The sequence below is a fragment of the Dasypus novemcinctus genome, chromosome 1 (assembly GCF_030445035.2).
Source record: "Dasypus novemcinctus isolate mDasNov1 chromosome 1, mDasNov1.1.hap2, whole genome shotgun sequence".
In the NCBI taxonomy this organism is placed as follows: Eukaryota; Metazoa; Chordata; class Mammalia; order Cingulata; family Dasypodidae; genus Dasypus; species Dasypus novemcinctus.
In genome coordinates this window covers 102,767,366-102,791,668 of record NC_080673.1, presented here as the reverse complement: position 1 = coordinate 102,791,668, position 24,303 = coordinate 102,767,366, and the positions used below count along the sequence as shown (strand labels likewise).

Here is a 24,303-nt window from a genome sequence, read left to right as displayed (position 1 = left end):
TCTTCGCACTGTGCCAGGTTGTCCACTGGGGAGGTGACATGCACCCTAATGGTGCCTGCATCCCCATTATCTACCTCCCTTAAAGGGTGGAGATCCTCAGTGGAAGGACTCCCCCTTTGGGTATGATTTGGGGCCTTGGGTATTCAAGGGAGGTGCTGAAGCCCCTGCTGAAGGTGAGTTTAAATGTGCTTCCAGTTCTGGAGCCTGGTCAAAGCAAGGTGGGCCACTAAGAAGGGGGTTAGTAAGACATTTTATTTTTTTTGAAAGGGGGCTTACCCTGTCCTTTGTGGATTCCTTCTGCATAGCACTGCTGACAAGCACCCCTAGGCTCTTATTATGACAGAGGGCTACAAAAAGCTGTATATAGGAAAAGTCTACTCTTTTTTCTTCCCTCTTACAGTGTAAAGTATAGGGTTTAGATTGAGAATCCAATTTAGTGGCCATTCCTGGCCATCTTTTAACTTGTACTGCAGCCAAGTGGTGTTTCAGAGAGAAATATGCTTCTTCCTTTTTAGACCATTAGCTAAATGGCAGGTTGACCAAGTTTCGGAGAAGGCACTCCAACAAGGATTCTGCAGGAATTCTGGAAGAGCGGCCTATTATCCTATGGGAGGATAAACAGGTTCCTCAGTCTGGGTGGTGTCTACCACTAGACCTTACTGAATGGATTGCTCACCATCCTGAGATAAAGCCCTACTCTCCAAAACTGTTTTTCCAGGAATCAGGAGTCTCTGCTCTCCGAGCATCCCCAGAGCCTTAGTGTTCTTGAGTACATCTGGTTGCAGAACCAGACCTAAGCTGGTCTGACGCTGTGAAAGGGAGTGGCTAGAGACCTTTCTTTTGCCTACTTTGAAGAGGTCTTAGGAGATGGATAGGAGCAAACTAACCTCATAGCAGCTCCCAGTTCCCATGTTCCTCAGGTTATAGGAGACCTTAAAAGCCCATTACAATAAACTGGAGTCTAATTGACCTGTGACTTGCCAGCAATCAACCTCCAGGCCACCCCAGAGAAAACCTCAGAACCTTCCCAGGATGAAAAGAAGAAAAACCTCAGGGCAGTACTGAGGGTAGGACTCAGGTGTCCCTAACAAATGCATTTTCAGTTGCTAAGGCATTCTAAAGCATCTCACAGACCCAAAATGAGGACAGCACTATTTGGAATTGAAAGGCACTTCTAATTAAATGGAGTTAACTAGTGGCTTAATGAAATGATACAGTAGGTCATAGTTATTCTGAACTCACGAATGGGGACTGGTAGATTCCCAGTGAATTCCTGCTAGACCTAGGCCACAGGCCCAGTTAGGCATTTAGACTCACCATCCTTGCTGGGTGTCGGGAAGGGTAACACGTCTCTAGAACTCCTGGCTGATGCTCATGAAATTAAGCCGGGGAAGTGTCGGATTCCTCTTGGTTCTTAACTATGTTTACATAATAGAATTTAAGAAAATGCCAGTTTAGTTAGGCCAGTAAAATAATTTATTAAGATATGGGTGAAAAGAACAGAGCTAGCTGAAAAATGGGAGAGATGGATGGAAATAGGCTACTGAGATTTAATGCCAGCTCCTCTAGGCAGAGAGAGCAATTTGGCTCGTGTGGTTACATTTTAAGCTATTCGTTATCTGTCACTTTGCTAATGTTCAATCAGGGGTCCCGGCTGTTTGCTGTTTTGATTGATTACCTACCGATCAATTCCCCAGTGATCCTAATTTTGAGCTCCCTTGAGGGTATCTAGGGCTTTCTCTCTCTCATTTTTTTATATTTTAATTTTTTAAAAGAGGTATTTAGATTACATAAATGTTCTATAAAACATACAGGAGATTCCCCTATGCCCTGCTCCCCATACTGCCCATGTTTACTGCCATTAACAACATCCTTCATTAGTGTGGTACATTCATTGCAAGGGATGAATACATTTGGAGGCATTGCCATTAAGCATTGGTTATGGAATACAGTGTAGTTTCCACTCTCTCCCACACATTTCTATACATTATAGTAATATATATATATTGGCCAGTATCTGTCATTGCAATGTCATTCAGGTCATTTCTCAATTACTGAAATGCCCTCGTATTACACCTGTCTTCCCTCTCCCCAACCTCCAAACCACCAGGGGCCACTGCCTCCACATCAGTGATACAAGTTCTTCCATTGCTAGAATCACAGTAATTCTATAGTAGAATACCAGTAAGACCACTCTAGTTTATAGTTCATTCCCCAATCCTGAGGATATTGGAATGTTGATGCCTATTCCACCTCTAATTGAGAGGGTGCTTCTGTCCCATATGGCCAATGGATAAGACTCTTGCTTACAGTTAGGCTCTCTTGCTTCTTCGGTATGTTGGCTGCCCATCATCACCTCCTTGCGGGTTGTCCTGGGTGAGTCCAATTTACTGGACAGTAGGCATTGCAACTCCATTGAGGCTTAGGGCCCTGCTGTCACATGGATAGTCCAAAGATTCAATTCTCTTGGATGTAAACTTACCAACTCCAGAACTAATGATTCAAATAAAAGTGGTTGAGGAGCCATGTGTAGGGAAACCACAACTGAGTCCAAGTTTGTCACATTGGGGAACACAACCCCAAAAGTGGGCCAAATGGCCAGGTAACAATCTTAGGCACTATCTGCCCTGATCATATTGCCTGGGAATCTCCAAAGCCCTCAGGAACCCATCTGTTTGGGTAATGTCTAATTTGGCAGTCAATGAGATCCTGCTGAGATTTGCATAATTGTAACATCTGGAATGATTTCCTGACTCAATTTGAAATCTCTTAGACATACAAACTCATTTGTCTTTATCTTTTCTCCATTTTGGTCAAAGTCTTTTTTCAGTTGCATTGCTATTTGGTGCTTGGTCGTGATACCTTGGTGCTCGGGAGGCTCATCCCTGGGAGTCATGTTCTATGCTGGGGGGCAGTGATTGCATTTACATGCTGGGTTTGGCTTAGAGAGAGGTCACATTTGAGCATCACGGAGGCTCTCAGGAGGTGACGCTTAGGCACCTATAATTCTATGCTAACTTTCAATTTCAAGCAAAAAGTTTCAGAGGCACAGTCATCAATATCAAGGGCCCATCAATGGACAATCCTCTTTCACTAGCCATTTCCTCTGAACTTGGGGGACTCTTATTGTTCCATCAGAGAATGTGGCAATACTCCCCAGGATGGAAATTCAAGATTCTTCCAGTTGCTGAGTGACTCTCCACCCGTGGGTTTCTCTTAAAACTGGACAAGATCTTGTTCCAGTCTCCTTTCAAATGTGGTTCTCATGGCATCCTTATGGCAACTTTTTTTGTGGAAGTTCTTACCTTCAGGGGATTTCCAGGTGGGGTTCCATGGTCACATGTTTCATGGCCATATTTTTCGGTGAGGTCTTAAACTCATCTTCCATTTTTCTAAACTAACCTGCATCACCTCATTCCATAGGAAATTCCAACAATTTAAAGGTTTCTTTCCTGGAAACTGGAAACAAAGACTAGCCAATTCTTTCATTAAACCATAGGGAAGCATGGAGATCCAAATATAAGTTCGCTGGTTGAAAAAGTCAGAGTTGATAATTCTGTTCTATTTATCTCTTAATATTGTTATCCAAATATAGAAGAGATGAAAGCAATCTCACATTTAATATTTCTAAATGTTTTCTTCTAAGATCTGTGAAAATTTTCATTCATCTTGCCTCGTTTATGAACTTTAGATAACCTCACTTTAATTGATCCAGTGAGAAAATAAATATTTGTACTTGCCAGGTTTTCTATGGGCGTTTGAGTCCTCCTAAGAATATGGCACAGAGAAGTTTGAAAATATTAGCATCTCAGCTCTGCCTAATCCCTCTGGTGAAGCTATTTCTCCTTAAGTAAAGCAGTTCTTAAAGCAGCTGTGTCAGCCATGCCAATATGACTACTGGTTCCCTTCTTTTCTCAGGTTGCCCGGTGAGACTAGACAATATGGCTACATGTTCTCAGGTTGTCTGTTGGGACTAGACCTTTCTGAGTTTTCTGCTATTCCTGAGATTCTACAATTTTTCAGAAGGCGGCAGTTTATTGCTTCAAATGGGCAGATTAAAATATTTAATCAGGGGCCAGTTTTGAGAAACAGTGGTCATGGTGGACATATTAGAAAATGGTTGCTGATGCCAAGTACCAGAAATCTGTTGGCTTTTGTAAAGGATATTTATTTGGCATAGAAGCTTGGAGACACAAGGCCATAAAGCATAATTTATTTCCATTACCAAAGTCTTTAGCCACATGTTGGAGCAAGATGGGTTGCCAACATCTGCAAGGGTTCTGCCTTCTTCTTCTTCCTCTTAAAGCTCCATGGTCTCAGCTTCTTCCTTTCTCAACTGTAGGTTAGCCTAAGTCTTGTAAGTCTTGTCTCTTTCCCCAAGGTTCTTTTCTCTCCAAGCTCAGCTGCTTTGTTTTATCCATAATGTCAGCTGTAGACTATCAGGCTCTCTCTCTTTCCAGGGCTTCTGCCATATCTATGGAGCCACCTCTATTCCTCTGTGTCCTTCTCCTTTTATTTACTTCCCAGGACTCCCATATCAAAAACTCTTACTCTCTCATCTGCGATGTGTTTTCTTTGTGGATCCCTGTCCTTCAAGGGGATGGTGACTTGATATCCTACTGATGTGGCCCAATCAAAACATCAATCAGAATTTAATCAAGTTAGAAGTGAAAACTCTGAACTTAATATAATCCCCGAGGAATAGACCTGTTTATAAACATAATCCAATATCTGATTTTTGAATTCATAAACAATATTCAACTGCCACAGTTGTCTTGTTCCTGATCTTGGAGGGAAAGCTTTCATTTTTTCACCATTAAGTAGAATATTAGGTGAGAATTTTTCATATATGCCCTTTATCATGTTGACAAAGTGTCTTCTAGTCCTTGAATTCTAAAATTTTTAAATTTTAATTAAGTGAAGGGAGTTGTATTTTGCAATAATTACAATAATTGAGATCATCTGTGTTTTTTCCTCCCTTCATTGTATTAGTGTGTTGTATTATATTGATTCATTTTCTTATGTTGAACCAACTTTGCATGACCTAGATAGAACCCACTTGATCATAGTGTATAATTCCTTTATTATGTTGTATTCAAATTCCTAGTATTCTGTTGAGGATTTCTGCATCTACATTCATAAAATATTTTGGTCTCTAGTTTTATTTTTTGTCTTATCTGGCTTTGGTATGATTCGACGTTGGCCTCATCAAATGAGTTAGGGAGTGTTTCCTCTTCTTCATTATTTTGGAAGTGTTTGAGCGGAACTGGAACTAAATCTTCTGGAATGTTTGGTAGAATTTCCCTATGAATCCATCTGGTCCTAAGATTTTTTTTTAGTAAGGAAATTGTTGATGACTGTTTCAATATATTTACTAGTAATCGGTTTGTTGAGATCCTCTATTTATCCTTGAGTCAATGTAGGTAGTTCCTGTGTTTGTATGAAAATATCAATTTCATATAGGTTATCTAATTCATTGGCATGCACTTGTTGATAATATCTTCTTATTGTGCTTTTTCTGTTCCTTTTGAATGGTAGTAATGTCAGCCATCCAATTTCTGATTTTTATCATTTGTATCCTTTCTCTTTTTCTTTTGTCAGTCTAGCTAAAATTTTGTCTATTTTAGTAATTTTTTTCAAAGAACTGACTTTTGGTTTTGTTGATTCTATTTTTTTTCCCTTTCATTTCTCTTCACTCTAAACTTTGTTGTTTCCTTTTTTGCTTGCTCTGTGTTTAATTTGCTTTACATTTCCTATTTCTTCCAGTTTCTGATTTGAATCCTCTGTTCCTTTTTAATGTAAATATTTATAGGTATAAATGACAATAACCTTTCAGTGCATCTCTGAGTTTTGGTATGTTGTATTTTCATTTTCATTTGTTTAAAGGTATTTTCTAATTTTGTTTCTGACTTCCTCTTTAACTATTGGTTATTTTAAAGTATGTGGTCTAATATGCACATATTTGTCAATTTTCCATTTCTCACTCTGTTATTGATTTCTAGTTCATTTCTTTGTGGCTGAAGATAAACACTGCATGATTTCAATGTATTTGAATATATTAAGACATATTGTTTGAGCAACACATGGTCTATCTTGGAGAATGATCCATATGCACTGAAGAAGAATGTGTATGCTGATTACCTTGGGTGCATTGTTCTATAGATGTCTGTTAAGTCTGGTTGTTTTAGCGTACATTAGTGTAACTTTAGTGTGAAGTTGTGTACCTCCTCATTCATCTTCTGACTTGAAATCCTATCTGTTTTGAGAATGGTATTTTTATGTGTCCTACTATTAATGTAGCATTATCAATTTCTCCCTTCAATTCTTCAATATTTCCTTCATATATTTTGGAACTCTGCTTTTAGGTACACATATATATTTATAGCTGCTACATATTTATTTTGAATTGTACCCTTTATCAGTATATAACAATCATCTTTGTCCCTCAAAATTTTTGTGACTTTGGGTCTATTTTATCTGATATTATTTTAGCCACCCAGCTGTTTTTATTGCTATTTGCATGGTATATATTTTTTCATCCTTTCACCCTCAAGCTACCTGTGTCTTTTACATAAATGTTAAGTGTTTTGTAGACCACATATAGTTGAGTCATGCTATTTTATCCATTCTGCCAATCTCTGCCTTTTGAATGAAGAGTTTAATCCATTTGCATTTATAGTTACTACTGAAAATACAACACACTCTGATAATTTTGAATTGTACCCTTTATCAGTATAAAACAATCATCTTTGTCCCTCAAAATTTGTGTGACTTCAGGTCTATTTTATCTGATATTATTTTAGCTTTGTATTTGTATATTTTCCAGGCCTCAAACCTGTGAGTGAAAAATTCCCATTGTTTAACCTTACCCATTTCATGGTATTGGCTTTAAGCAGCCTAGAAATGAAAAACACCCACTCACCACACATTTGAATGTCACTGTCACTTGTGTTGGAATGATCCCAATGGAGGAAGATGAGTGGAATTGAGCATAGATGACCAGCATCTACTCTCAACTTTTCAGTTACTCATTATGGATTAAAGATTTTAGAAAGATAAAAACAAATGCCTTCATATTTCCTTCTATTTTTAATGGAATTTACTTCATTTCAGCTTTCCCTTCATATCCAGTTTCCTAAAAATTTAATTCAGAAATACTTCATTGTGAATGCTCTTCTCCACCTCTTTCTCCCACCAACACTGAAATATGCTGTCACCTAGATGATATTTATTTTAATTTAGGATAAACTAAGTGTTTTTTGGAAAGTATAATTATATCCCTTAAGACAATTGGATACCTCTGCAAACACTGTGAATCACTGATTTCTCAATGAACAGTAGTTTTCAATCCTTATAATTAGATGCAAATTATTGGTATTTTTCTGACCTGCTTTCATTCATAATTAATCTACTGAGTTATTTTATGACTGGCTACCTTGCTCAAAAGGCAGATTGGAGAGGAACTAGGTATTTTTCTCTCCAGTTGTCTTTGAGAGGAAGGTAGTTAATGACTTCTGGGTGTTCTTGATCTTTGTGATATCACTTAGCCGATGTTTCTCTTTCTCTTGCCTTGTAAGTCAATGAATCGGGCAAAGTCCATGTGTATGACCAGCAATCTCATCATTATGCTGTTTAGTCACAAGTATAGAAACTCCTTTCTATTTTGATTTTATTTTTGTCCCACCCACTTTCATTTCTCTCCTTAAACAATTGCTTCTTCCTAAATATGGTGAGGTATTTGTTAAATAGAATATAACCCACATCAATACGATTGTTACTGTTAAATTTTCATAGGACACTGCACAGAGTTAATTTCTGCAACAATCATTTACTAAAGAAGTAAATGTCTGGAGTTTTGTTCTGAAATAAGCAAATATAGAATTTCTTCATTCTATTTCAATTTTTAACTTATTCTCCCAAATTGATTTCTAATCCATGACCAGGTCATGTGATTTGTAAAATAGTTAGGGAATATTCAGAGTTCCCCAGTATATCTATTACTTGTTTATGTTCTATTGCTGCATAGGTTAATCAGTTTATCAGAGATGCTAGTTAAACCATCAACATATATTTCTTTATCTTCAAACTGTGGAAGTTTCTTCCCCCTGCCTAAGTGTTCCATGAAGTCCATGACTCAATGCTGAATGCACATTCACAGAGTACAATTTTTGCATTGACCAGTAAACTTGAAAGTTCTCTATTTTAGGATGAAATAAAATTCTAATATAAAAGTAAAATTTTAGGGAGTCTCTTGAACATCCTGACTGTATACACTGTTATGGAACCAATGGATTAGAGCTACTCTAGAATTCCCCTTCGACTTTGACTTTAACCTGTATTTTTCTCCAACAATGTTAATGACAATATAGAGTAATGTTTGGGTGTGGAAGGGACTTATGACCCCACCCTGCATGGTCCATGGAGGCCTTTGCCAGTCTGTGATAACATTGACAGTGCCTTTCTACTCTCCAGTCTTATCCACCTTCCACAATTTCTGAGGGAGGTGGGTTGGAGCTGGATATAGCCTTTGAAGAAGCAGAAACATTTTCTGTCCATTGTCTCTCCTGTGCTTTTAGAAAACTCTCTACTTTCTCTGAATCCCACTTCATTACCACTAATATGAAACTCATGGAGAACCCAGCAATAGGTAGTGTCCTGTGATTTAATTCAGGGATGTTCTGAAGTCTGCTCAACATCTCCTTCAGCATATTGGACAACATAATTACACTATTCCTAAGTTTACATGATGATTCATATTTACGCAATTCTTCTACCAGCATCATCTCCATAATCTTCATAATGATGTCATGTGTTGGTACTGTATTTTTTTTAAAAAGTGATAAATAGTCTCAGCATATTTGAATGACTTACTGAATGTAACATAGTAAGGAGTAGGCCATTTTCTGTAAATCTGGAGTATTGTCCATTTTATCAAGTAGGTAGTAGATATGGCAACAAATAGGAACTTTTGAAATAAATATGTAACTGTAACTAAACTTTTCATGACACCTTAAAGATAAAGCAAAAATTGCAACTCCTTCCCTGTGAGCACCATAGGAATATCAAACAGGAGCCATGTGTTTCATATATTCACTTCATTCAACTAATTCCAGTGTTATTGAATAATTTACAACATGATAGTAAATAGATGAAAATATTCTTGCAAAAATACATCTCTGGGTATGTGTGTGTATATCCTTTTGCCTAGAATCTTGTGCGATTTCTTTTTTCTTTTTTTTTAACATATGAATTATAGTCATATATTTTAATAAAGCATAAATCCATTGAAAGTGCATAATCAGTGGTATTTGTTATAATCACATAGTTGTGCATTCATCACTTCAATGATTATTAGAGTATTTTAATTATTCAAATAATAATAATAAATTTAAAAAAACAGACAAAGGAGATCATCACCTCCCAATCTCTGTTTCCTCTGCCATATATAGCTGCTATTCTGTTTCCATCTCTATAGTTTATTTGTATTTATATTTGGAAAAACAATCTTATGTTTGCAATATTACACTTACATATATTTTACATGAGGTCTCACTCTTACACATTTACCTGTTGCATTTTTTTAAGCTTTTCTTCTAGTAATATATATGACTTTAGATTTTTCCTTTCAACCACGTAGTTCTATTCTTTTTTTTTTTTTGGATGACCAGTGCATGAGTTTGTTTATTTTGTATCGATACTTAGATTAAATAAATGTTACATCAGAAATGTAGGGGATTCCCATATGCCCCACCCCCTACATCTTCCACAATTCTTACATTATAAACGTCCTTCATTTGTGTAGTACATTCACTACAATTGATGAATATTGGAGCATTGCCGCTAAGAATGGATTGCAGTTTATGTTATACTTAAACTCTTTCTTGCACAACTTTGTAAGTTATGAGAAGATATATAATAGCTTGTATCAGTCATTGCAACATCATTCAGGACAATTTCAATGTCCAGAAAATGCCCGCATATTACACTGACTTTATCCCTTTCCTTCCCCTCAGAATCTCCAATGGCCCCTGCCTCCACATCAGTGATAAAGTTCTTCCATTGCTGGAATCACAATAAGTCTATAGTGGAATACCAGTGCGCCTACTCTACTCCATCGTTCATTCTCCAATCCTGAGGATTCTGGGATGGTAATGCACACTCTGCCTCTAATTGAGAGGGGCTAAGATCCCATGGGACAGATGGATGGGACTATCTTGCTTGCATTTGCAGACTCTGTTCCTTGGGATGGGCGTTGGCCCCGGGTGAGTCCAGTGAACTGGAGAGTAGGTATTGCAAATCTTTTGAGATTCAACGCCCAACTGGCATATGGCAAGCCCAAAGATTTAAGTCTTTCATACATAAACCTATCAATTCTATTAGTAACTATAGGTTCAAATATAAGGAGCCGAAGACCCATGTGTAGGGAAACCAGAGTGAGTACACTCTGTCACACTGGGGCACATGAATTCCAAAGTAGGGCCCACTGACAGGGTGTCAAACTCCTGAGCTGTCAGCCTCAGCTATAATGTCTGGATGAGAGCCGTGAGGAGTCCTGCCATTTGAGGCAATATTTACTGTGTCAGTCAATGAGATTGTGCTGAGACATGCATAAGCATTACCTCTGGAAAGACTCCCAGACTCACTGTGAAGTCTCTTAGCATATAAGCATTTGTCTTTACTCTTTCCTCCTTTTCACCAAGGTCTCTTTCCAGTTGTACCATTTCTTAGTAATTCAGTTTACATGCTGAGTTCACAATGGCTTCATTACTATCCCTCTTCTTCAAGCTCCTATATCAGTTTTCAATGACCTTCTACCTCAATTGTTAGTCAATTGTAATTAGGAAGACTAACCATTTAATTTAATTAAGGATTACAGATATTTTGAGTACGGTCCTAGAAATAGTTTAATTTTCCCACGAAAAACCACACTTGCTTCCCATTCGCCTTTATTTCAAGCAAATAGCCTATATTCACTGTAAGCCAACAGTATAAACGGTAAAAACCAATTCCCTTTACTTTAGGAAAATGGGTACAACTCCCAGGATTTAGATCTGGATCTTCTCCACTTTTAAATCTAGACCATACAGTCTCATGCTACAGTTTGTACCCCAGAGCTTTTGAATATTTTATAAGCTGCAAAACACAGGCGAAGTTTATAGAAGTAGAAGTCAATGACTACAAGCATAATAGTACATCAAGTGTATGTTGGGAGCACAAATAATGAGTGGTTCCATCTCTGGGCTTCATTGACCAAGGGAAGCAAAGATGCATAAAGACTTTAAAGTACAAGAAGTATCCCACTCAACCAGAGAGAACACGTATAGAATGAGCATTATGGGAATTTTACTTGCTTCCATTAATCGGCTGATTTTCAGTTCACCTGTTTCTCTCTTGAAGTTCAGACAATTGCTTGAGAAATGATTTCAGGGAGCACAGACACTTTTCAGGCAGTGGAAAATTTTGTATGATATTGTAATGGTATATATATGCGATTATGCATTTGTAAAAATTCACAGAACCATGCAACACAAAGTGTGAACCTAAAATAACCTGAGGGGTAAGCGGCTGTGGCTCAAGTAATTGAGCTCCCATTTACCACATGGAGGAACTGGTTCAATCCCGGGACATCCTGGTAAAAAAAGAAAAGGGCATCCCAGACCTGTGTGGTGAGGAGAGGCAGAGGTCCCGGTGCAGTTAAGTGACGCACCAAAATGACAATGATGTTAGCAGATTAAAAAACAAATAAAGTAGCCTGTGGACTTTATTAATAATAATAATATATCAATATTGTGTAAAATGTATCCCACCAATGCAAAAGATATGAATAGGAGAAAATGCCCATTAATGTATTGGAGGGTGTATATGGAGAGAACTTTCTAGGCAAATTTTCTGTAAATCTAAAAGTGTTCTAAGGATAATTTATATTTAAAACACATACACACACACACAAGTTTTCCAGCAATTTCTGTTTCTCTGGGAATGCTCCCACGTGTATTTATTGATAACGTCTCTCAAGGGCAGGGTCAATGCCGTTTGGTTGGTGTCCTAGGTGATGAGGGCCTGGGCAGTCAGAAGGTGGGTTTAAGTGAAGGTGTCCACGTGGATCAGAATGTCAGCACTGTACGGATACTGATATAGAAAAAAAACATATCTATTACTTTCACACAAGATATTTGATACTCCTTTTCATGAGAGTCCAAGATGTATTTGAGGTTTGTCTTGTAGAAACCTGGCTGTGTTTCAGCCACTCACTTCCCATCTCTGTACATTCACGTGCAAGCACTTAAAAAGGAAGCTCATTTTTAATCCTTCTCTCTGAGTTTTCTTAACCATAAGCCTCACTCATAACATTGTAACAGGTCTTCCTTTGGACTTCATTCTAGAGCAACATATTCAGAAATTATTTTTGAAATCGCTAGTGACTGGCATATTAATATAAAATGGTAATGGGTAGTAACTTGCAATAATTTCTTGCTCTCTGCCATGTAGTTTTTCGATGCTTTTCATGGGTTATCCCATTTAAACCTCAGCCTAAACAAGAATGCCAAGAAAACAATGATATGATTTGTTGGCTATGGTGTACCATATTACATGTATATACACACACACAAAGTATGTGTATCTGTACACATATATTTGCATTTATGTATGCATATCTGAGTTCTTGTGCATTGTAATATAAAATAAATTGGCTTTGTTAAGAAACAGGTCTAACTTTGAATACTGTCTTTCTTTTTTACTAACTGTATGTCCTCTCTGAGTCTTGTTTTCTCCATTCTTATATAGTGAAATTACGACTAGATATCAACATTCATTTGAAATCACATGAGGTAATGCAGGCAAGACACTATATATTGGCTGGTGCTTTGTACATACATGTTTCTTTCCTTTCTCAAGATTATTTACATACTTGTATATATAATTGTATGTAGTGTTTAGTAAAATATTATATGCCTCTGGTTGCCTAAGATAGAGTATTTGAACTGCAACCCTCATGAGAAGCAGTGCCCGGTTGCAGAAAAATATGGTCTGTCGCGCTAGATGGTGAAGTTTGAGAAAACTGCTTTTTACTAGTTGTGCCTCGTATCAATCCAGACAACAAAATTCATCTTATTATGTGAAGGTAAAATTTAAATATTAGAAATACAAAATGTTATGGGCTTATATTCCTAAGATATTTTTTAAAAAAGGATTCTGGATGCTACCCTTTTTCAGTAACTTTCATTTGTGAGACTATCTTTAAATACATCAAAAAAGAAATAACAATAATAGGTGGTGTCTTTTATGAAAAACCACAAAGAGTTGTAGGGACAGCAACCCCAGTATAGCTCCACCTCCTCCTAAAATAAAAGTTCTGATCATAATCTAAATCTCCATCCATTGAAGGTCAGGCTGCATTAGGGGCCAGGCAGAGGCTGTGGGGGCTCCATGGTCTGAGGGTGACTGGGTGAGTCTGATCTTCTTTCCTTTCAGAGTGAGTGCCCACCTGTCCGGAGGCTGGAGTGCTCCATCAGGCAGGTTTGAGGAAAGCCACAGAATCTGGTTTTAGAAGAACAGGAAAAGCAAAGCAACTACTCTTGGAGTCTCCCAATAAGTTAAAATGTTCTACATGCAAATGAACTCGTAAGGGACAACCTTGCTTTCCACCTTCTCATAGATATGTCATATCTCTGAGAAAAATATTTTTCCACAATAGCCTAATTCCCACCGTATACATACATACATACATACATACATATATCTACCTTTTTCCAGATCGAAGAAGTTCAAATCCTTCATTTATTTTTTCAAAAGGCAAAACATGGGTTATTAATGGATCCAGTGGAAACTTTTTGGCCAAAAAATCAGCTACAAGTTTGGGGATAGAATCTTTACTTTTAAAGCCTAGAAAACAAGAAGACATCATTGGTAGATTCAGGAAGTGTTAAAGAGTATAACTGGTGGGAGACATTTCAAAGAGAATTAAAATCAAAGTGTATAAAATGAGCTATATTCCACATACTGCTATTACTCGGGTTAATAACAGATGATGTGCTTTAATATACTGTTGCAGTGATTTTACTGTTTTTGTTGTTGCTTAACCCCCTTAAATTAGGGCCCTTCATTATCAGCTCTCTCATTGAGGAATTCTAGTACAGATGATTATGTGCAAATGCAGGGGTCAATTTAGCAGTTGTCTAAATTTGAGCAAAAGTTGCAGAAATGGACTATTGCTATGGATTTTTTTCAGTCCTACAGAATATTTCAGTTTATTTTACAGCCACCAGTATCTAAAGAATTTTTGCTATAGTCCCTACCTAGTTAATTGGGATATCAGAAATTGTGTCTTGAGAGTTTCAGTCTGCACTAGTTCCACATCTATTTGATTGGAGACCAAAAATGCATCAGGACTTCTAATTTATCTTCGACCACATTGTTTTTCAAAACTGAACATTGTCATTTATAACACAGAACAAAAGCTGACTTTAATAGTAATTAATAATAATTAACTTTAACTACATACCACCAAAAATTGCCCCTTTCCAGGTACGTCCAGACAACAGCAAAATAGGGTTCACGGAGAGATTTTGGGAAGATGGAGGCACCCCAATAATGACACTCATGCCAAATGCCTCATGACAGCATGACAGGGCCTCAAGCTGGAATGAAATTATTTTTAGCATTATTAAAATAGGTTCTCTGATAGTATCTCTTCGTGATACCCTACAAAAATTCATACAGTATCGACCTAGCTTTTGAGTACTTCAAAGACAGGTTATGTCTTTTGATTTTCTGTCCACCTTTTTGCATATATTAATGGCTGTGACATGAGAGAAGACACAAAGTATTGTTGGGTGAGAGAACTTATGGATGTAATTATCTGTACACACTTTTTTTGTTAAAATGTATTAACGAGGCAAACATCATTAAATATAGATGAAGTTGCTTCCTCAAAAGGGGAAATATTTCATCATCATATGAACCTTAGGACATCCATGAGGAGGTTAATCATTTCTTATTTATTTATTTAGCAGGCAGCTTTGACCTTGTACTTAGATCAGGTATTTTGATGGTGTACAAGATGTTTTGTCAATTGCGTCATTAAAATTTGCCTCTTGTCCAATGGATGCACTTATTTATATTGGATTCTTATTTCATTGTTCATCTCTAAATTGTACTTTTTGTACATGTTATTTTTATCTCCCGAAAGTGTATATTGGTTTTACTCTAATCTTCACCTCTTATTCTAGTATCTCAAAAGACAATCCAGAAGTCCTTGTCCAATGAAGTTCTGAGTACACTCTGTAGAGAGAAAATGGTTTAGGATTCCACAAGAATGTGGACTTCTCAATCCTTCGGGCTTGACATATGATTTAGAAGATCAAACATCCGTAGAACTTGTGGTTATCAGACATTTGTCACCACCAAAGAAAGCATGATCTATGTCTATGTGCGAATACAGGAGAAAAATAATAGAAAAGATCCCAAGGAAACAAACTGCCATCTTACAAAAGTTGGATTCTCTTGGAAGTTCAGTTGTCAGTGGGATATTGTCCCAGATCAAGACTGCAAAAATCAGTACTCTTTGGGCATTCCTGCTCAGCAAGAACGCTGCTGGAGCTTACTTGGGTAGCTCAACTTTGTCAGTAGGTTCTAGAGAATTCTGGTTATGTGAGATGTATTTGGAGACATGGTAGTCATCACAATAGATGATACTTGTATTTATTTGAAAGTAATATTATGAGCATTATAAACATAATGTAAGCACTTAAAGATTGGAAATAGTGTTTTATTATAGCACCCAGTGAAATTAACTGAGTTTTACCCCTATCCAGGTAGCTCAGTTTTCATATGGGTGTAATAATATGTAATGCCATTTTATGCTTGTACTGATTGTGAGAAATGTATGCTTTTTAACGTTATTGTACATATTTGTATTGCTATTAGATATGTTTGCATTAAATTTGTTTGATAGGAAAATCTGTCAGTCCTTTTTAGGTTTCAGTCCCACACGTGGAGATTGGATGCCGATTAAATGACAAGCCCTAAGGTACCTGCTTTGAGATTATATAGTGATGCATTACACGGTAATTATTTTTGGGCTTATATATTTTTACAACCAAAATATTTTATTTTTACTGTATTTGTTCATTATTCCATTAGTCAAAGTATTCTTGTAAAAAGGAATATATTTATTAAACAAAAAAATTATTGTAACATTTTTGTTAAGTATGTGTGGAAAATAAGAACTCAGTTTGAGAATAGATTTTGTATTGTTTATATTATCTTAAGTTTGAATTTTTTTACTAACATTTTATAAGAATATATTTATAATGACTTAATATATAATAAACTGTACATGGAAACCATGATGTGAGACATGTTTGCTGAACTTCAGCAATGAAAATTTCCTTTCAAAGCAATTTGATATTATTTATGAACTCCAAAAAAGATTAATTTTGTTTGTAAACCTGTCTGTTCTTCTGGCATGTTTGTATTAAATTTAAAGAGTTAAAATTGATAATACTCAAATAAATTAAATTAGGGCTTTGATTCCACCATGTCATTAGGGTGTAACTCAGGGTTGAGTCCCTGACCCCTTGGTGGGCTGAAAGAAACAGACACACGGAAGATACAGAAAAGGAGAGAACTTGGTCATTTTGGTCCTCCTTGTGACAGAAAGGAGAAGGCGTAAACACTAAAGCCTTGGGGAGAGCTGAGCCATTCACCTGATAGTTTGCAGTTGAGGAGACCAGAGCCTTCTGCCGCAGAGAAGGCCACACAAAAGCAGGAAGCCTCCAGCCTACAGCTGAGACAGGAAGAAGCTGGGCCCATGAAGCCTTTAGAGGAAGGCTGAACCATTGCAGAGATCGGCATCAACTCGCTTCAACATGTGGCAACTGACTTTGGTGAGTAAGGTACCTCTTATGGTACCTTGAGTTGGAGTCTTTAGGACATTGTAACTGTAAGCTTTTACCCAAATATATACCCTTTATAAAAACCAACAGATTCCTGGTACTTTGCATCAGTATCCCTTTGGGTGAGTAATACACTTTAAATAATGAATGAAGTAATCATAGGTAAGAAACAGGAGATAGAATATTGCAATTCATAATTTAATAAGAGTACTTTTAAGTGATATTTATATTTTGTTTTTTAAAAATATACCCTCGATTTCAGAAGCACAAATCAACGTTTGTCATGTACGTACCATAGTGCTGATCTGACCAACGGCTTCAAATGAAAAGTCCACGCCACCTCCGGTCATTTCCTTCAGCACCTCATGGACGGGTTTCTTGAAGTCCTGAGGGTTGATGCACTCAGTGGCCCCCAGCTCTTTGGCCTTTGCAAATTTGCCTTTGTTGATATCCACCCCAATGATCCTGGCCGCTCCAGCTGCCTTACAGCCGATGACAGTAGACAAGCCAATTCCTCCAAGGCCAAACACAGCACAGGTGGAGCCTGGGGTGACCTTTATTTTCAGACAGGACAAGAGCGGATTAAGTAATGATTGTTAGCAACAGCCTAAGCTGGATAAAGTGTTAACCCTTGTTCTTTATCCAGAAGTACTTGGACTTCTCTGTCCACCCTGCTGAAGTATGAACAGCTTGTTTGTCTCTGATAACCTGGTCAATTCTTTAGGACATGCTCTCAATTCCTTCTGGGGCCACATTCTACCCATAATCATATCCCAAATTCTATAGATTATATCAGTGCTCTTATGGTTTTAGGAGGAAATCTGTCACTTAATTTAGAGCAATTACCCATGATTCTTAGGGGAAAAGGTCTTTTTGGCACTCTGAGTATATGTGGAATTATTGTCTTTTGTCATTCCTACTTTGGCAACGTTGACTGCAGATCCATAACCAGTAGAAAATGCACAGCCAATGAGGCAGACTTTTTCTAGTGGCGCAGCTGCATCGATCTTGACCACAGAAGTCTCATCCACCACTGTGTACTCAGAGAAGGTGCTGATGGTGACTAAGTGGTGGATGGGCTTCCCTCTGCAGGTGAACCTGGTGGTGCCGTCCTGCAGGGTCCCCCGAGGGTTGATCAGGCTGGTCAGTATAACACAGAATCAGAAGAAGAAGGGCATGAGAAAGGAACTTTCCTGATGTGGAAACTCATTAGCCCTACATGTAAACTGTAAGAAACCTACTCTATTTTCCTGCAGTAGTTGGCTTCTGGGTGTTTGCAACAGGCACATTCTTCACACTGGGGAAGACCCACTGGGATGACTTTATCACCTGAAGGATGGTAAAGCAATGGAATATTAAATTCCTATCCAAGAATTAATAGAACAGGAAATTAAGCATAAATGTATATATTACAAGCATATGTTCTGGAAAGATCTCCCAAGAAATAGAGTGAAATCACCACTATTTCATTGGCGATTTTTTTACCAATTTTTTTTTTTTATGGTCCTGAAGATCCCAAAGAAGAATGCAAATATGGGAAACAACATGAATTATTATTATTTTACTCTATGAATAATTATCTTTTACCACATGTAGATTGTTATTAAGGCTTTTTCCATTTCATCTCACTTCATCTTTAATTAATTGTTAAATACTCTCACTCTAAGCATTAATATAAATTTTAGTTGTGTGATGACCATCATAATGGTGATACGATATTTTGTAATAGTTTGGGTTATAATAATATTGAGGGTTTAATAACAATGGATTATAAAGCTCTTGCTTATCTTACTAGGAAGTAAATGCTTAACTTTTTAGTACTTTTAAAGGAATACTAAATGGTAAGGGAAATAGGAGGAATTTGCAAAATTTCTCTGCATACTTCAATAATTCCTACGACAGGCACTTTCTTGTAGAATAAGAAAATTTGATGTACATTTAGGCAGATAATTAAGTTTCTGAATTATCTCTTTTTTTCCTATGGTGGAGGGAGCAGGGGTGAAAGGAAGGGTGTCATTTTATTACGTATATATATATATATTTTTCACTGTCTTCAAAGAGGTTTTATTTTTTTTAATTCATTTTTTTTAATATTACATTAAAAAATATGAGGTCCCCATATACTCCCAACCCCCCTCACCCCACTATGCCCCCCATAGCAACATTCTCCTCCATCATCATGCCACATTCATTGCATTTGGTGAATACATCTCTGAGCATCGCTGCACCTCATGGTCAATGGTCCACATCATAGCCCATACTCTCCCACGTTCCATCCAGTGGTCCATGGGAGGACCTACAGTGTCCGGTAATTGTCCCTGCAGCACCACCCAGGACAACTCCAAGTCTCAAAAACACCTCCACATCTCATCTCTTCCTCCCATTCCCCACACCCAGTAGCCACCATGGCTACTTTCTCCACACCAATGCTACATTTTCTTCTATTACTAATCACAATAGTTCATTAATAGAATATCAGTAAGTCCATTCTAATCCATATTCTATTCCTCCATCCTGTGGACCTTGGATTGGTTTTGTCCATTCCACATCTATGTCAAGAGGGGGCTTAGATTCCACACGGATGCTGGATGCAATCCTCCTGCTTTCAGTTGAAGGCACTCTTGGCTCCATGGTGTGGTGGTTGACATTCTTCAACTCCATGTTAGTTGAGTGGGGTAAGTCTAATAAACCAGAGTGTAGGAGCCAAAGTCCATTGAGGCTCAGGGCCTGGCTATCATATGGTCAGTCCAGAGATTCAGAACCCCTGGGTATATCTTAAACCAACATCATTTTTTTCTGTTCATGGGTCAGGTAAATATTTGGTAAGGAAGGGGTTATATATACTGGCTAAGGAAATTTTAAAAATAAATATAATTTTTACTTTCAATCAACCATACGACCTCTTCCATACAATCCAAATAATGATTGGACTAAACACATTTGATAATCTTTAGGTGGATTTGATAGCATAGAAATTTTCTATTGAATTCACCCTTACCTTTAAATTGTTCATCTGTATCAGTACAAAATGCAATTAGTATAAATTAAATGCTAAAAATAAATATTTAGTTAGTATTTATAATCAGGCATTTTTAGGTCTGGTTAAAGTAATAAAATAGATGCTCTTCCAGCAGGATTCTTTCTGCCCTGTCTCCTCCCCTGTCTGTTTAATTAGTTCCATGTTCAAGAAGGGAGGCCACATAGGAAGAGGAATCAGTGGACAGACTCCACTGCTGGGGCCTGGAGCAGATCTTTTTCCTTCCCCTGCCTCAGTTTCCTCATCCACAGTGTATGACCTTGTGAGATCTGAACAAAGCCCCCTCTCGATTTGGAGGTAAAGTGGACATCACCATCCCAGCATCCACAGGATGGAGGAATAAAATATGGATTAGAGTGTATTTACTGATATTCTACTAAAGAACTATTGTGACTAGCAATGGGAGAAATTTAGCATTGATGTGGAGAAAGTGGCCACGGTAGTTGCTGAGGGCAGGGAGAGGGGTGAAGAGATGTGATATGGGGCATTTTCGGGAATTGGAGTTGTTCTAAATGATATTGCAGGGAAAGATGCTGGACATTATATATCCCGCCATAATCCACTGAGTGTACTGGTAGAGAGGGTAAGCTACAATATAAACTATTATCCATGTGGTGCAGTTGTGTTCCAAAATGTATTCACAAAATGCAATGAATGTGCCACAATGATGAATGAGGTTGTTGATTTGGGATGAGTAAGAGTGTTGGGGTGTGGGGGATGTGGAACCTTTTATAATTTTTAGTATCTGAACCTTTTATAATTTTTAGTATCTGAACCTTTTATAATTTTTAGTATCTATGCATCTTTAAAAAAATACAATAAAAAAAAAAGTTAAAAAAAAAAAAGATGCATTCCCTGAGTGTAATTCCATTACCTGGTTTGACTGCAGTCACCCCCTCCCCAATGCTCTCCACTATGCCGGCTGCCTCGTGGCCTAAGATCACAGGAAGTGGAGTGAGCAAATCCCCACTTATCACATGGTCATCTGAATGACAGATCCCTGTGGCCACCATCTGTTGGGGAAATGTAGAGTAATTCGATTCAGATAAATAAATGTATGATCCACAGATAGACTTAATGTATCCAGTTCCCTAAAGTTGGATTTCTAGAGTTTTCAGAATTTTGCTAATGCCTACTTTTCCCAATTAAAAAACATTCCGTTAATCCTTGAGATTATTTAGTCTGAAATTATCATTCCCTATCTTTTCTTACATTAGACAATTTGGCATAATTGCAAAATAATTGTTTCTGTAACATGTAGGTCTTATATAATATACACTAATGCATGCTCTCTATAGAGCTTTCATATTATCACCCAGAAAAGAGTCCTTCATATTCTAACATCAACCATTATGAAATATTGGTATATATCCTTTTATACTTAATTCCTCTAAAAACACGTAAGTTCTTTCTATATTTCTCAGAATAATACTGTTTCATTTTATTGGAATCACGTTGATCAATTTAACAATTTTAAGGACATGTATTATTAATACCTTTCCTGACAATAAATGTAGTTCCATTGTAATGATTACCACAATTTGTGTAAAAATCTTCTCAATGGATTTTTTGTTGTTTCTACTTTTAATATACTTAGACTTTTAAAGACAAAAAATAGAGACAGAAAATGGTTTCACCTTAATACGAACTTCATAGGCCTTGGGGGGTGCGACCTCCACCTCCTCGATGGACAAGGGTTTCTTTAGCTCCCAAAGCACAGCTGCTTTGCATTTTATTACCTGGAAAATGGAACACAAAATAATAACTGTTTTCACTCAATGTTGAAGTTAGGGACTTTGTCTTTCCAACTTTGTATTGCCACATTTACCCCAAGTCTAGAACAAATAACTGCTGTGTTGAAATGGACAAGCTCTGGTCAAAAAAGTTATAAAAATCATTTAAAAAATTATAAAGCATTAACATAGGGAGATAGAAACAGAATTACACATAATGAGACAGTGAGACAAATTTGAATAATTTTTTCTAGGTTATTTTGGCATTTCTTTTTTTATCCTCAGATATTTATTCTTAATATATTCTAATACTGACCTGCGGTGTGCTCTTGACCCAAAATTGTTGGCTTCTATATGAAATTCTGAGTCACTGTTATTTCATTGATATTGCAGAAATTTTTCCATTCATTTAAAACTTGCCACCTTCTTGCTCAAAGTTTGATTATGGCAAAACAATCTGAATTTATGATAACAGGTAGTATGTGCTTTCTGCATAGGAAAACTTTTTTTTGTCTCACGTTTTCCTGTTTGCCTTTTTATTATTAATATTATTATTTTTCCCTTCCTACCTCTTGTGTGTGATTCTAGTTGCTTTACTCATTTGGGACATTGCTTTTGCCTACTGCTTTATTATCTGATTTATGTGTAGCATCTACTTTTAGAGATATCTGAACCAAAAAACACGAGTTAAAATACAAATGCCACATGTAAACCCACTCCCATGTGAACACGTAAATAACTCAAAATCAGGAGAACTGTGCTTGTTTGAATAGCAAGTGCAGATAGCTTAATTCCAGAAGTTCTTCAAAAGAAGAGTTAAACACATATTTTCACTGTTGTGATGGTCCTTATACCCTGTTTTCAAGGTGGGAAAGGTTGTATAGATCAAGTGCTTCTGTAATAGATAAATGACTTCCTGCATATATGATCAAATCAATTCAATGGGAATTTTTTCCTTTGAAATTAATTTCCATTATTTGTTTCTGAAATATTGCCAATTTTCAGGCTTTGTGCTAAGGCCAATATCACGATAACAGAGGACTTGGAAAATGGGCACTGATTGCTGTAGATCCTGAGTATTGGTACCTATGAGGTGACAGCCTCCCTGTGGCTTTTTCGGGCACTTCTATACTTGACCTTTAACCTTACACAGATGCTAGCAGGCTGCAACTATCGGAATACTAGCCTTATTTTACAGATGAAAATAGTGAGAGTAAATAGACTGAGCAGTTTTCCAAAGTCGTAAATCAGGCTGTTTCAGGATTAAGATGCCTCTATCATTATCTTTTTGTTTCCACATAACTCATTTAAATTACGGTTTTTGAATATGTAGGAAGTTTTTTTCCCCCAAACATCTCAGTTTAAACGTGTCGGATTATAACCCCGGATCCCAGTACTTCCATCGACCAAAATCCCTTTGTAACTAAGCTGTTGGATGCCGACCACAGCGTCGTCCCTGGGCTCACCAAGGGAGAGCAGACAGGGACATCACCAAGAGTCAGTGCCCTTTTGCCCATCTCACACAACTGGAGCATGATGGAGGGATTAAGATAAGTTCTTGAGTGAAACATTTCTAATTTTGGTTTACAAATTAGTCATGATAGACTTGGAGAAACTCTCACTCCAAAATAAAGCATATTCATTTAAAAGAAGAAGACAAATATTAATTGATAAAGATTATGCATATTCTGGTACAGGCAATGGGAATAGCCTTTTTCACTGTTGGTTAGGATTGCATATTTCAGTATTTATTGTTTCTAATGGATATACAAAATTTAAATTATTGATTGAAATCTGTATCCATTTATTTATTATGCGATAAATTATAAAATTTATATTTATTTATTATGTAATAGAGAAAATATTTCCAAATAAAATATTTTTTCTTACTTTTCCTGCTGTGCTCATGTTGTTGTTTTCTTCTCTGCAGACCAGGGACTGGTGAACTCTTGTGGACTTTCTCCCTGTTTGAGGACACAGAGCAGATATATTGCCAGATATTTTGTTTGCATTAGTAACACGTAATTCTGTGCATGTGACCTGGGTTTTATAAGCCACACCTACCAATTATTTATCAGACCAAATTGAATCATTTATGAAGTACACAGAACCAGTATTCAAAACTGAACTTTGTTCACAATAAGCCAATTTCAGAAACAATATCTTGATTGCATTAGGTTCAATATTTCCACACAAAATTTAATCTCTCTTCAACCTACTTCTTCTCTCTCCCCAATCTCACAAAGCTAGTTTACAATTCTGGTTTTTCTTTGTCTGCATTAAACTCCATTTTCCAATCCATTTGTTGCAGGTAGACAGGGAGGTGAAGAAGCAGGACAGATGAGGCAGGGCAGAGAGAGCCAGCAAGCTGAGGAAGGTGCTGGATTCAGCAGCCTCTTCTTAGGAGCAGGAAAGTTTTAAACCCAGAAGGTCACAGCAAAGGGGCTCTCTGTCCTGGTATTTCTGCTCTCGGCAATACCAGTCAGCACTGACTGATGGCCTCCCCATGTCAGGTAGTAATCCATGTACTAAGGGGAAGGCAAAGCTGATTAAGAGACGAAACCTACCCAGAGCCAGAGGCAGTGTGGGGCAGTAGCTGTGTTCATGGCCTTTGGGTCTGGACAGACCCTGTTCC

The 24,303-nt window shown here is 37.2% G+C and overlaps 1 protein-coding gene and 1 non-coding gene across 3 annotated transcripts; both read right to left on the bottom strand.

Moving 5' to 3' along the window:
- Positions 1 to 11,962: 11,962 nt before the first annotated feature.
- LOC101427744 (all-trans-retinol dehydrogenase [NAD(+)] ADH1B-like) lies at positions 11,963 to 23,669 on the bottom strand. 2 transcript variants are annotated; one of them, XM_058295007.1, is made up of 10 exons: positions 23,559 to 23,669; positions 21,573 to 21,674; positions 20,810 to 20,948; positions 18,140 to 18,227; positions 17,819 to 18,038; positions 17,192 to 17,452; positions 14,504 to 14,639; positions 13,746 to 13,884; positions 13,487 to 13,539; positions 11,963 to 12,129 (listed from the first exon to the last, which is right to left on the bottom strand). In XM_058295007.1, exons 1-10 carry the CDS (start codon positions 23,574 to 23,576, stop codon positions 12,113 to 12,115), a joined length of 1,173 nt encoding a protein of 390 aa, XP_058150990.1. In that variant the 5' UTR covers positions 23,577 to 23,669; the 3' UTR covers positions 11,963 to 12,112. The 2 variants fall into 2 exon arrangements, with proteins under 2 accessions (XP_058150990.1, XP_058150998.1); XM_058295015.1 differs by lacking the exon at positions 13,487 to 13,539.
- On the bottom strand, positions 23,021 to 23,271 carry LOC131279984 (small Cajal body-specific RNA 6). The gene has a single exon (XR_009187517.1). It is a non-coding gene; the product is annotated as a small Cajal body-specific RNA 6 (non-coding RNA).
- Positions 23,670 to 24,303: the final 634 nt, after the last annotated feature.

Excerpts from the sequence above, each read along its gene's own strand:
- LOC101427744 (XM_058295007.1), bottom strand. Across the intron at positions 18,228-20,809 it reads GGTGACTGCAGTCAAACCAG|GTGATAAAGTCATCCCAGTG; the intron begins GTAATGGAATTA and ends ACCATCCTTCAG. Across the intron at positions 13,885-14,503 it reads GAAAGGGGCAATTTTTGGTG|GCTTTAAAAGTAAAGATTCT; the intron begins GTATGTAGTTAA and ends CTTGTTTTCTAG.